The sequence below is a fragment of the Choristoneura fumiferana genome, chromosome 27 (genome assembly GCF_025370935.1).
Source record: "Choristoneura fumiferana chromosome 27, NRCan_CFum_1, whole genome shotgun sequence".
Taxonomy (NCBI): domain Eukaryota; kingdom Metazoa; phylum Arthropoda; class Insecta; order Lepidoptera; family Tortricidae; genus Choristoneura; species Choristoneura fumiferana.
The window spans coordinates 5,698,574-5,712,457 of NC_133498.1; the positions used below are offsets into that span (position 1 = coordinate 5,698,574).

Genomic DNA, 13,884 nt, shown 5'->3' on the forward strand with positions numbered 1-13,884 from the left:
TTAACGCTTCCAGCCAGAGTCAGTTCACAACCGTAATGACATAATAATATTTTTGTGTCTTGTGTTGTAAATAAATGTACCTATTTTGTTTCTTTATTTAGTTCTTTCTAATTAATTTAATTGCAAGGAATGTTTAGTAAAATTTTATTCTGCTTTTTATTATACCTATGTCTTTCTGCGTAGCATTTATTCGATCATATAAATATTATTTTCATCGACATTATGTGATGTTAATATTCTGCTTTACAAAATGATGAGAAGTGATAGTATGAGAAAAAATATATACGAAAAGTAATTCGGTGATATGATGATTCTGCTCAAGGTTGTTATGAGAAACGAAATTATGAGATTCGATTTTATGCAACATATCAGTGAACCATATGTCTAATTTTGTGTCGATGAGTAAGTATACTACATTCGTTAACTAAGTTATTGAACATTGCTTTTACATTATTTACATGAATGAAAAGGTGCTGCTGCTGATTGTTTATTGCTTTTCAATTTAGATTATATCTTTTATTAGGTGTTCAAGTGCTTCTCCATGCCTTGAATTATGATATCATATGCACAGCGAATAAAATTATGGATTCTCGTATATTTCGCATCCATTTACCTACTAAGCGAATGGTTTCTTGGAACAGGAAGGTATAAAGTTGTTCCGTGAGCAAATAGATTCTTTGAAAACACTGGTTATAACCCCCAACATTCCAGTGCGCATTGTTTTGTATGAAAAAAACTGCTGTCTTTGTTAGAGACTTATTTTACTGCATCCTAAATTCTATTGAATTTTTTTCGGTTACCTGCTTAACTTCTGAGGCTAAGGACCCACGAAGCGCCCGCAGCATTTGCAGAATACAGATATGTAAAAAATAAGCACATTTCACGACGCGTTTTACGCCCGCGGCGTGTGCGATTGTTTGCGGGTCCCGCTGCACCGGCGGTCATCTTCTACCGGCGGGCGCGGGTCGCGGCGGGTTGCACCCGCGCGCTCTGCGATCGGTTGGCGGACGACCGCAGAGGGCAGCGGGGGTGCCCGTCTTGAAACCGCCCGTCTTGCGACAATCAACCGCCAAGTTTGCGAGCGATAATCGCAACCGCAGCAGTTTGGCAGGTGGTAGGACCTTGTGCAAGGTCCGCCCGGATTGCTACCACCATCTTGCTCGCTAATCCTGCCGTGAAGCAGCAGTGCTTGCACTGTTGTGTTTCGGCGTGGAGAGTAAGACAGCCGGTGAAATTACTGGCACTAGAGGTATCCCATCTTAGGCCTCTAGGTTGGCAACGCATCTGCAATACCCCTGGCGTTGCAGATGTTTATGGGCGGTGGTGATCTCTTACCATCAGGAGACCCACTTGCTCGTTTGCCATCCAGTCGAATAAAAAAAATAAAAAAAAAATCGCTACGGCTGCGTAACCGCACAAAACTCCGGTCTCGCGAGTTTTGAAAATAATATCCATTCCGCCACCGCGGCGGGCGCGGGTGAAAACCGCTTCGTGAGTCCCTAGCCTTACTATCCTTTTCTTGTGTCATTGTTTCGCTTGTGGAGGCAAAGTAATAAACGTAAAACCTTTTTTTTCTTCAACTCAGTCCGCCGGTATTTCTTTGTATTGATTCATATCTAAATATTTTTGCCTGCTATAGAATAGCAAAATAAGTGTGTACTCTTTAAGGTTGAGCTTGGCTGGTATAAATAGAAGTCGTTCTCATTTAAAATACCACATTTCCAAAACAACATCATGGACACGCAGAGCTGCAGTTTCTTCGATCAACAACTGGACCAATTAGTTGAAGATCAGGACTTGTACGAGCTGTGCGAGAAAGTCGAGCAAGAATATTTGAAAACGTAAGTTACTATTATTGTGATAATTATACTATTATTATGTTTGGACAGCATTGAGAAGATGAGCATCGCGTTGAAACTTGTTTGATGTTAGTCATAATAGGAAGGGGAGGAACCCTCTTGGGTATATAAAAGCAGAGTCCCCCTGCATCTGATGTAATTGATGGTGTATTTCCAATGCAAGCATACTGTTTACTTTGTAAACATGAAAAGAGTTAGTATTTAACTTTAGAGTGTTTTACAGTTTATAAGTACGCAGTGTGGAAAAATAAGTGGGGCCCTGGGGGGAGCTACCTTAAATTCTTATGTTGGCTCATTTTACTTAAAGGAGACATTCGTTTATTTTTAAAAAGAAACAAAACTGCATTCAAAGATTTTCTAAAACTCGCTTGCCTCGCCCGTGACTCGAAACAGCTAAAATTTAAAAAAAAACGCTATATAATATATACTAATCGATAGGATTATTATTCAGGATAAAATTTCTCTTACAAACATTTGGTCTTAACAAGAAAAATGATCGTAAAATCTAACATTAACTTTATTTTATTATCAATTTGTTACACTTAAATTATTTAACTGATAAATTGTTCGAAATTAACAGTAACTACTAGGTAATGTTCATTATTTATTTTTTATTTATTTATATATTGCATACATGTAACATAAGCTCTTAAAGTTAACATGAACCCTGGTAGGGTATAGCATTTGTTGTTATAATTGTTATTATCTATGTATTTACTTTTATTAAAGAACTTGTTGTGTACTAAAATAGGTATTCTTTATGCGATGCTATACTTTACGTGTGGCAACACATGCTGAGTGGTGTCCTGTCGTGTCGCTACGTAATTTAGTTTTTATTGTTTATTGTTAGTTTAAGGGGCTGTTTCACCATCCATTGATTAGTGTTAACTGGCGGTTAGGTGTGATGCCGTCTCTATTTGTTTTGTTCGAATAGACGGAAACGGTATCACATTTAACCGTCGGTTATATATATATAAAAGGGAGCGTTTTCTCAAAGATTACCAAGCTAGATCGATTTGTCATCCCCTAAAACCCATAGGTACCTACATACTAAATTTCAGCGAAATCGTTGGAGCCGTTTCCGAGATCCCCAAATGAAAAGAGATGACAAATCGATCTAGCTTGGTAATCTTTGAGAAAACGCTTATTAACGAGTTTTAGCCCGAGCAAAGCTCGGTCGCCCAGGCACTACATTATGAAGGAAGAGGGTACACTTTTTTTGAAAACGCCCTTAGACGTGATTAAGTAACAAACATCTAAGCGTTCAACTCAAAATAATGCACCATTTTAATTTAAACGTTCTAGAAATTAAGTTAAGTCTTAATTAAAATGATACATTATTTTGAGTCCATAGGTCAAACCACTCGGCCACCACGGCTTTCAAGCAGAGGACAGTGGGTTCAAATCCCGGCTCGCACCTCTGAGTTTTTCGAAATTCGTGTGCGGAATTACATTTGAAATTTATCACGAGCTTTACGGTGAAGGAAACATCGTGAGGAAACCTGCACACACCTGCGAAGCAATTCAAGTGTGTGTGTGAAGTTCCCAATCCGCACTGGGCCCGCGTGGGATCTACTGCCCAAGGCCTCTCATTCTGAGAGGAGGCCTGTGCCCTGCAGTGGGACTTATATAGGCTGGGATGATGATGATGATGATTTTGAGTTGATTCACTGTTGATCTGGGAGTGCGATAATATTAGTAGGATTGGAATAGATATGGAATGGACTCGCTGCTGGGATTTCTCCATTTAGCTATGATTTGGGTACCTTCAAAAGGCGAGTATATCGCCTATTGCAAGGCCGGCAACGCACCCGCATTCCTAATAATGTTGTAGGTGTCCATGGGCGGCGGTGATCACTTACCATCAGGTGACCCGCCTGCTCGTTTGCCAGCTGTTATAATTTGTTATATTAATGATTAATTTATTTTTTACAGATTTTTGCAAGTTGAACGAGGAGGCGGTGCAAAAAGATCATCTGAACCGACAGAAGAGACTCCAGTTAACGCAAAGCAAATACGCCCTAACCCACCAGCTAGCTTCGCATCTACGTCAACCGCATCGTCTTCAAATCCAAATGTGAGTACAGAAATTAATGATAATATTGAATGTTCTGTGTGTCACGTGTCAGTATCGCGAAAATATTATACAAATCATTTAAAAAGTAATACTCACAAAAATAATGTATTAGGTGTCAGCAGAGAATTCAACAATATTCAGATAACTGAAAGCGCATTTGAGAATAGGGTAGTAACGTACAGAATTGTATCAGATTCAATCCCTAACCAACCGTTAGAAACACCAGGATTATTTTTAGAAAACATTAAAGACAAAATACTTACATTATTTGATCAATCCATAACAGAGCACTTTGTAGTAAAAGTAAATTTAATACTTCATGCCGACTTTACACAACAAATTAAGCAATTAAATAATACATTCGATTTTCAATCGCTTAATTATGTTGTTTGCAAAGGAGATTCTAAAGACTACGTATTTTCATTACTTGCAAACGAAATAATAAATAAATTAACCAATTTCGAAAAAAAAGACAGCGGGTGGAGTCTAATAAAAATAAACTATTTAGACATGAATGTGCATAAATTCAATCCATTACGTGGCTCATCTTACATAGATTTACCAAAAGATATAAAAAACAAAAATGCAATTATAAACGTCCAAAACAAAGATCATGAGTGTTTTCGTTGGGCTGTATTATCAGGGTTATATACACCTAATAACAACTCGAACAGGGTTGCATCATATATATCTCACAGGGATAAATTGAAATTTGATAATCTTTCTTTCCCAATTAAAATAAACGATATCCATAAATTTGAAATGCTGAACAATCTAAGCATTAATGTGTTTGGTTTGGAGTACGACTCAGAAAGCAAACAAAACAAGGTAGTTGGTCCATTACACTTAACAAAAAATAGGAAAGCCACCCATTTAAACTTGCTGTACATAAATCAAGGTACTAATGGACATTATTGCTATATAAAAAGTCTGTCGAGATTAGTATCAAAACAAATGACATCATCAGAACATGCGATCCATATTTGTGACGGATGTTTAGTTTATTTCAAATCGCGTGAAAATTTGCAGAAACATCAAGATCACAATTGTTTCCATGTCTGTACAAACTTGCCCTCTGAAAACGCACCCAAGAGAAACTGGTTTAATGAATTAGTTCCATCTAGCGAAATATCATTTAGTAATTACGATCGTAAATTAAGGCTCCCATTTGTTATATACGCAGATTTCAAAGCATTTTTAAATCCTATAAATACTTGTACAAACGATCCAAGTAAATCTTCGACTACTAATGTTCAGGAACATAAAGTGTTTAGTTTCGGATACTATATAAAATGTTCATATGATAATACTTTGTCTGTGTATAGGACATATACAGGTGAAAATTGTGCAGAATCATTCATGAAATTTATTAAACGAGATTTAGAGAACATTTGCAAGAAGAACTTTTTTGGTAAAAGTCCTTTGCCTTTAACGGAACAAGATAAAGTAACCATCGCCCAAAGTAAAACATGCTACATCTGTCAAAATAATTTAAATGGTGAATTATTTATTTCTTACAACCATCATACTGGTGCTTTTGAAGGAGTAGCTCACCCGTCTTGTTCTATGAAATATCAAACCCCTAATTTTGTACCTGTGTTTTTACACAATTTAAGTAACTATGATGCCCATTTTCTAGTACATGGACTGGGATTTGAAGAGGGTAACATAGAAATTATTCCGCAAAACAAAGAGAAATATATTTCTTTCTCGAAGCAATTAAATATTAATAATCGTACTATGAAATTGAAATTTCTTGATTCTTTTAAATTTATGAGTAGTAGTCTCGATATATTAACCAAAAATTTACTACCCGAACAGTTTCAAGAACTTCGGTTAAATTTTCCATGCGAACAAGACTTTAAACGTTTATTAAGAAACGGGGTATACCCATATGAACATATGACATCTATAGAGTCATTAAAATTAACTAGCCTTCCCGAATATAAAGATTTTTACAGCTCATTAAATGATGTCAATATTTCAAAAAATGATTACCAACATGCCTGTGATGTATGGAAGCATTTTAATTGTCAAAATATGGGAGACTATTCAAACCTTTATTTAAAAACAGATGTTTTGTTATTAGCGGATGTATTTGAAAATTTTAGAAATGTTTGTATGGAAACATATGGATTGGATCCTGCTCATTATTATACAGCACCGGGTCTAAGTTGGGACGCCATGTTAATGTACACCAAAATCAATTTAGAACTTCTAACTGATATCGACAAAGTTACTTTTATAGCAAATAATATAAGAGGTGGCATTTCCCAATGTAGTAACAGACATGCTAAAGCAAATAATATATTTATGTCTGAATATGATCGAACTTTGCCATCATCATTTCTGATGTATCTCGATGCAAATAATCTGTACGGTTGGGCAATGTCACAATGCCTTCCCACTGGCAAGTTTGAATGGGTGGATGTGAATACAAATTTTAAAGTACCCGATGACGCTGAACATGGGTACATTTTGGAAGTTGATTTGGAATATCCTAATAACTTACATGATTTACATTCTGATTTACCATTCTGTCCGGAAAATGTGTGTTTAGGCGGCTCTAAAGACAAAAAGCTGATTCCTAATTTGCATAACAAAACAAATTATGTCATTCACTATAGAAACCTTAAACAATGCTTAGAATCGGGGTTAATTTTAGTTAAAGTTCATAGAGTTTTAAAGTTTGAGCAGAAACCGTGGTTGAAACCATACATAGATTTGAACACACGTATGCGTTCTATGGCCAAATCAGATTTTGAAAAGGACTTCTTTAAGTTAATGAACAATTCCGTGTTTGGGAAAACGATGGAAAATGTAAATAAAAGAGTTAATGTAAAATTACGGAACCACTGGAAAAATCGCGGAAAAACTGAAGGCGTTGAATCCTTAATTGCAAAACCAGAATTTCACAGTTTATCTATATTTTCCGAAAATTTGGTTGCAGTTCAATTGAAAAAAACAAAAGTTTTGTACAACAAACCTATTTACCTAGGATTTTGCGTACTCGATTTGTCAAAAACGTTAATGTATAACTTTCATTATGATTTCATGAAAACTAAATTCAAAAACAATCTTAAATTACTCTATACAGACACGGACAGTCTGGTTTATCAGATATTTACAGAAAACTTGTACGCCGATATAAAGTCAGATTTGGTATCGCACTTTGATACCTCTGACTATCCTCCGGACAATGTATACGGTTTTCCATTACTGAATAAAAAACAATTAGGATTCTTCAAAGACGAAAATAACGGCAAAATTTTTAAAGAGTTTGTTGGTCTTCGGTCAAAAATGTACGCAATGGACGTACAAAGTACTACAATAGCAAAAGCAAAAGGTCTCAATAAATGTGTAACCAAAAAATTAGATATGGAAGACTATAAAGACTGTTTATTCAATAAAAAAATACTGTTGTGTGAAATGATGCGGTTCAGATCTATCAAACATGTAATATTTACTCAAAAAATAAATAAAATATCATTGTCACACTGCGACACGAAACGATATTTGTTGCCGAATTCAACTGACACGCTTGCTTGGGGACACTATAAATTAAAGAACATTCAATTTTAATATTACTTTCTGTACAATATGCATTGATTGTAACATAGTTTAGTTTATAAATAGTTTTAGTCTTGGATGTTAGATAGTATTTATTGCTTTTCCTTGTTATTTCTTTATTGTACAAAATATGCATTGATTCTAATAATATAAATTCCTAATTTATATTCCATTGTAAGTATACCGGGTGGGCCATGTAACAGGAGCAAAAAATTAAACCCTAGGTTAATTATTTAACTTTCGAAAATTAAGTCATTTTATCATTATGTTTATTCAAAACAAATTAAATGCTATTTTCAATGTACGGCATTCAAAAGCCTAAATGACATAAGCCTGTCACGTAACAAAATTACGGATTTAGCAATGCATTGCTTGTCCATTAAACTTTAAACTATAATAAAAATCACAATTTCAAAAGTTGTAGAACTAAGTTAGCTCAGGATGAAGACCGGAAGCTGTGGTTTAATTTTTTGCTCCTGTTACAGGGCCCACCCGGTATACTTATAAGGTTTTGTAATATTTGCGCATGCACTAACGATAGCACGATTAAAATAGGTTTCATTGTACATTTATATTTATAACAAAGAATGGTTTTGTAATATTTGTGCATATACGTATTAGCAAAGTACGTCACAATAGGTATATTCTTTAGAAGATGTAGGAAAGTACTAAGGAAGGATTTCCTAATAATTTCGAGGGCACGAAACATTCGAAACATTTAAGTTTGTATGAGAAAAACTCATTCCTATGGAGTATATTGTGTAAATATCGAAATCTTTGTGGACGAAGTCGCGGGCAAATGCTAGGTTATTATAAAAGACATTTCATTCTATTATCAGACCGGTGCAGATCTTTTCAAGTTCGGATCTTAGACCTTAAGTAGAAAGACGTGACGCATTAGGCATGCCGTATTTTTAGCATAGGTCTGGCCCCTGCACAGGCCCCACATTAATATCTGCCACAGCGGAGTGTGCAAAAATATCTGACTCCTCCTTGAAATAAGAGTGGTATCAGGTATGAACGCTTTGCCGAGTCAGACTTGTGTGTGACATTGTCTTGCGTTGCGATTAACGGAACGGTGTCGGCGGGATCTGTGGTCGAAGTGGGAGTGCCTCAGGGATCCATTCTTGCTCCATTGCTGTATCTTATTTATGTAAATGACCTAACTTATATGGTAAGCCAAAAGTCAGGCATAGTTATGTTTGCTGACGACACGTCTTTACTGTTCAAGGTTAGTAGAAAAGACACCGACTTCATTGAACCCAATGAAACCCTGTCCGTGATATCCGCATGGTTTGCTGCCAATAATTTGTTACTAAATCCTAAGAAAACCAAATGTATTAAATTCTCTTTGATAAATTCATCTAACTCGAATTCAGTTTCTAATAAAGTTAAATGGTCCATTTTGTAAAATCAACATATTATCAACCTACTTATATACGTATTATCAAGTTAATGATTATAATCATGGGTAATTGTGTTAAATATACTTGTGATGTATAGATATCATTTAATAATATTGTAAATTTGTTTAAAAAAAAATATACCTCGTTGAGTTTCTTGCCGGATTCTTCTCAACAGAGGTTTTTTCCGAACCGGTGGTAGATTTTTTTTGACATTCATAAGTGCTTGTTATAGCCTAAATTTAATAAAGATATTTTGACTTTGACTTTGACTTTGAGTAACGACAGTAACTGTATTACAACAAAAAATTGGAAAAACCCCCGACTTTGTCACTTCAAAAACGGCTGAACTCATTTTGATGAAACATGTCTAACCATCGCTAGAACACCTGATTTCAAATAAAAAATTAACTGCATTCAAATCGGTCCACCCGTTTAAAAGCTACGGTGCCACAGACAGACAGACACACATAGCGGTCAAACTTATAACACCCCTCTTTTTCCGTCGGGGGTTAAAAATAACAAGTGCCACAAGTCGACATAATTGTTGTCGGCAGCCGATCGTAAAATTCGCCAGATCACGAAATTCCTAGGCATATCGTCAAAAGGCGCCATATCGTTCAAAGGCAGATCATGAAAATCCTAGGCATATCATGAAACGCCGCCATTTCATAATTTTGGCCAGTTTAGGCAGATCATGAAATTCCTAGGCATACGACGAAACGTCGCCATATCGGTTTTTGCACTTCGCCGGCCGCTGCCGCGGCACGCTCGCTTCGCTCGCTCTGCTCACATTGTGTTCACAATTCATACAAACCACTCATCGCTTCGCTCGTCGTACCTAATTTTTTCTTTTTTTTTCGGCATATCACGATGTGCCCGGTATAGAGCTAGGAATATCGACGAATGCGTTTCTCAAATCGATCTGCCGTATTGTTTCTTAGGCACATCGTGCGTGAACTTGATATGCCTAGCCAACTTTTTCGGAATTTTATGATCTGACGGATTTAACCATCGGCCGCCGAGATACATACAAAAACATTATTGTAGCACTTGTAATATATGTTAAAAGGGCCAGTGTCCTATTTCAAAGCTACAAGTTACAATTTACAAGCGGTAGTCTCTTTTCAATGCATACTGTTAAACAAAGACTACCGCTTGTAAATTGTAACTTGTAGCTTCGTGTAATGGGCCACTGGTCGATCCTTATATTAATGAAACAAGTTAAATGACCATGGTTATTTACGTACCAATTTCTTCTCCTTGTTCTCCAATAGTTTTTCCAGTATAAATTGGCTAAAATTCAAATGTATTGGCACCATTTGATTGTTTGTGCCATATTGATAGTTAGGATTCTTCAACATGTCGTGCTAAATGAATAAAACATAATTTAGTTTCGAAGTTAGTTATATCAGGATGTTGGGCACATGGACAGTCTAATTTTTTTGGGATATTGTTGGGGTTATTTGCTATGTTTTCAACCTTGGGTCCTAAGGGTCACGGTTTTGGTGATCGGATATTAAGCAATCAAATTAAGATTGGTTAATTGGAATCTTTTTGTATTTTTTATTTCAATTCCAAATTTATTATGACCGTAAAAGTAACAAAAAATTTGGAATTGAAATAAAAAATACAAAAAGATTCCAAATAACCAATCTTGACTTTGTAAAAAGTTATGCGTAGTCATACATTAAAAAAAAACAAATATACGCGTCGAGTTGAGAACCTCCTCCGTTTTTTTTCATCCTTTAATAAAATGAGACGACCTAAAATATCGCCACCGAACGCGCTTAGTCATGCCTGGGCCGTTAGTACATAATATTATTTGCTTCGAATAAAAATTCTCATTATTTGTGTCAAAAACTTACTCTCGAAACACTGCGTTAATGTAAAAGGCAATCAATAGAAACACAATCCTGTATGATGAAAACAGACTTTGACGAACTGAGCACCTCTATATTGTGTTTAAAATACTGCTACCAAATAATCAGGAATGTAAACACGTCTTTTAAACAACATGAACGTAAGACATTTCAACAAAGAGTAGTACCTATCACTTCAATGTCTTCAGGAATAAGAATAATATAAGTATCTTATTATAAGATATACATATAAATATATTAATATACCTTGAAATTTACTTAAATAGGTACGTACCAAGGTGTTAATGTTATCTTTTTTGAACGACTGAAGTTGAGAATGCGGATTTTTCACGTATGTTTTTAAACTAGCTATTACCCGCAGTTTTGTCTGTCGGTTCCGAGATATAAATAAATGTCATGGGACAATTTTGACACCAATTTATCTAGTCCCATACTAAGCTTCTGTTATGGATACTAGGCAACGAATAAACGTACTTAAATAGATAAATACATATTAAACGTCCAAGACCCGAAAACAAACATTCGTATTATTCATACAAATATCTGCCCCGGCCGGGGTCGAACCGGGACCTCAAGCCTCGTAGTCAGGTTCTCTACCAACTGTGCTATCCCTTCGCCGTCTAAATCAAGGCGTTTCCTAATTTTTTACCGTAAATATTTATGATTGTCTTGAAATATATCCCGAATAGTGTACAGTTTCAAATCGTTCGACCATGGAAAAGTTGGGGAATGAAATATCACGCATTGCGTATGAATAAGAGTAGCTATGAATATAATCTTTGTAAAATCCGATTATTCATACAGACCTACTATTAATCTTATTGTGTAGTCAGGTGTTTCAGTCTTAATAAATATTCGTACATATTATGACGTTTAAACAGCCTGTATTTGGTGGTGTACTGCCTTTTCGGCGAAATATTTTTCGCCAAATTTCACTTAGCAACCAACCTTTCGCCGAAGTTTCATTTGGCAAACCAATCTTTGGCATAACTTTGCTCCGCATTTTTCTTATTTCGCAACATTTTTATATTGCAAAATTTACTTCATCACACTTTTATGTGGCAAACAATTATGTAGCAAATGATTGGCTAAGGCAAATAACAAATAGTCAGATAAAATTTAGCCAATTTTTACATATAAGGTAGGTATATCAGTCATGATATATAATAAAAAGAATAAATGTTAAATTATGTGGCGGTGAGCGAGCGAAGCGAGCGAGCAAGACGAGACTAGGCAGAAGCGACTTGGATAGGTTATTAGGTTCAGAAGGCTAAGGCGGGAGCGAAGCTTCCGCTTTAGCCTTCGATGTTAGGTTTTTTTTGTAACAGAACGGAAAAAAATCATTGGCTTGCTTGCATGTTTGCTTGCTAAATGAAGGAATGCCAATCAACGCATTTGACGAAAACACAACTGACATCTTAAAAAAAACCCAGGTAATAATTTGCATAATAATCATTTATCAAATCATTAGTTGGAAATGATGTCAGTGCGAAATGTTGAGTTGGGAAATGAAATTTCGCCTAAATAAAAATATGGGATAAATAGTTTGGGAGTTAATAATTTGCTCAATAAATTTCGCCAAAACATTAGTAAACCGTATTTGGTATATGGACGAATACTTAACCGATGCTATAGGTAGTGCCACGAGAGTTGAAGTGAATTATTACTGATTACACACGCAGCTACATAAAGAACTGAGGCCGTATTGCCTAACGATTTTGACTCTCGCGATTGCAATCAAATGACAGATTTGGATACAAAAACTGTCATTTGATTGCGATCACGTGCGTCAGCAACGTTAGACAATAAGGCCGCTGATTACATAAAAGGAGAATGAATGAAATGAATGAGTGAATGTCGAAATCCTGTCGTATGAATTCGCCGCTAGAGGCGCTAGTGTAGCGTGAGGTCTCGGACATGTCAAATCTCATAGTTTTTGGGTGAGCTACGCAGGTTTAATTATAATTAGAATAATTTTGTGAGTATTTTGCAATATCTGAAATTAATTATGGCAAATATGCGTTCCGGGGCAATGAATGTCTGTGTTTTGAGACAGTTTTGCCTTTCGGAAACCTATGTCCTCCCTTTTTTCCGAACAAAACGGGGACTATGCAACACTGTGGCATGCTCGATATTTTTATGGTACGGTTTTAAGGTGTATTAAATATTGTTTTAATCTAACGCCCGTAATAACAGACTTTGAAAGCCATACATTAAAAACCTCACGCAACAGTGCGCCATCTAGTGAGACAAAAAACGATTGCCCTCATTTCCGCGGTTCATTATTCGATAACAGTGAACACTAAGATATTTTAAATTTTTAAACAAAACTTGCAAGATTTTGTAAACGCGGCAACAACACTTCACCACCATTTACGACTTACAAATGGTGACGTTGCTGGAGTAACGTGCATAGAACTGGCAAAAACTGGGCGAAAGTGGTTGAAAAATCCTAACCTTGAGGTAAGTAAACTTAACGTAAACAAGTTACATACGGAATAAAATAAAATAGTCTGTACATTATATTGTTATATTTATTAATTCATATACATTGGTTAGGTGCGAGCGTGATAGATCACGCCAAGTAGCTATAGGTGTCCTTTTCACCCTCGGTGCGTTCCAAATATTCTTTCTCTATCAGGATATCGATGCATTTCTGTGAACAATAAAAGTATTTTTTAACAAATGCCTTAATTTACTATAATCTTTATCTACATCACCATCATCATCATCCATCACCATAGCCAATAATCATAATCATGAAGTAGATATACGTATATCACCGCCAACGATCATAGTTGTCATCATCTACAAGTATGTATCACCGCAGTATCACCATCAACAATTATGACCATCATCATTATCATATACTATAAGTATCATCGCAGTCATCATCATCATCTCCCAGCCTATACCGGCTGTGGCCTGTAATACGAGCAAATATTTAAAACATAGATCGTCCTCGTCAAACTGAACAACATTAGTTCAGCGACTTTTAAAAATAATGGAGTCTTTAGATTTTCCTTTTTTCGTACAAATTAAATACAGCAATCAATGTACGCCACGTGGAGACCCCGTGCTAACACCCGCGG

General features: G+C 35.8%; 2 protein-coding genes across 2 annotated transcripts in view; one reads left to right on the forward strand and one right to left on the reverse strand.

Moving 5' to 3' along the window:
* LOC141443244 (uncharacterized) overlaps positions 1–10,964 on the reverse strand; it is a 45,374-nt gene extending 34,410 nt beyond the window's left edge. The window contains exons 1-2 of the mRNA XM_074108452.1: positions 10,778–10,964; positions 10,160–10,279 (exon numbers count right to left, since the gene is read on the reverse strand). Of these exons, the coding sequence (XP_073964553.1) occupies positions 10,160–10,273 (114 nt within the window). The 5' untranslated portion in view covers positions 10,274–10,279; positions 10,778–10,964. The remainder of the gene's footprint in view (positions 1–10,159; positions 10,280–10,777) is intronic.
* LOC141443515 (uncharacterized) lies at positions 1,723–9,175 on the forward strand. The gene is made up of 2 exons (XM_074108831.1): positions 1,723–1,841; positions 3,795–9,175. The coding sequence occupies exons 1-2, from the start codon at positions 1,735–1,737 to the stop codon at positions 7,516–7,518; spliced, it is 3,831 nt and encodes a 1,276-aa protein (XP_073964932.1). The 5' UTR covers positions 1,723–1,734; the 3' UTR covers positions 7,519–9,175.
* Positions 10,965–13,884: the final 2,920 nt, after the last annotated feature.

Bases quoted from the DNA above. Each gene is read 5' to 3' on its own strand.
- LOC141443515 (XM_074108831.1), top strand. From the start codon at position 1,735: ATGGACACGCAGAGCTGCAGTTTCTTCGATCAACAACTGGACCAATTA. The intron at 1,842-3,794 runs GTAAGTTACTAT...TATTTTTTACAG, and splicing joins GAGCAAGAATATTTGAAAAC to ATTTTTGCAAGTTGAACGAG.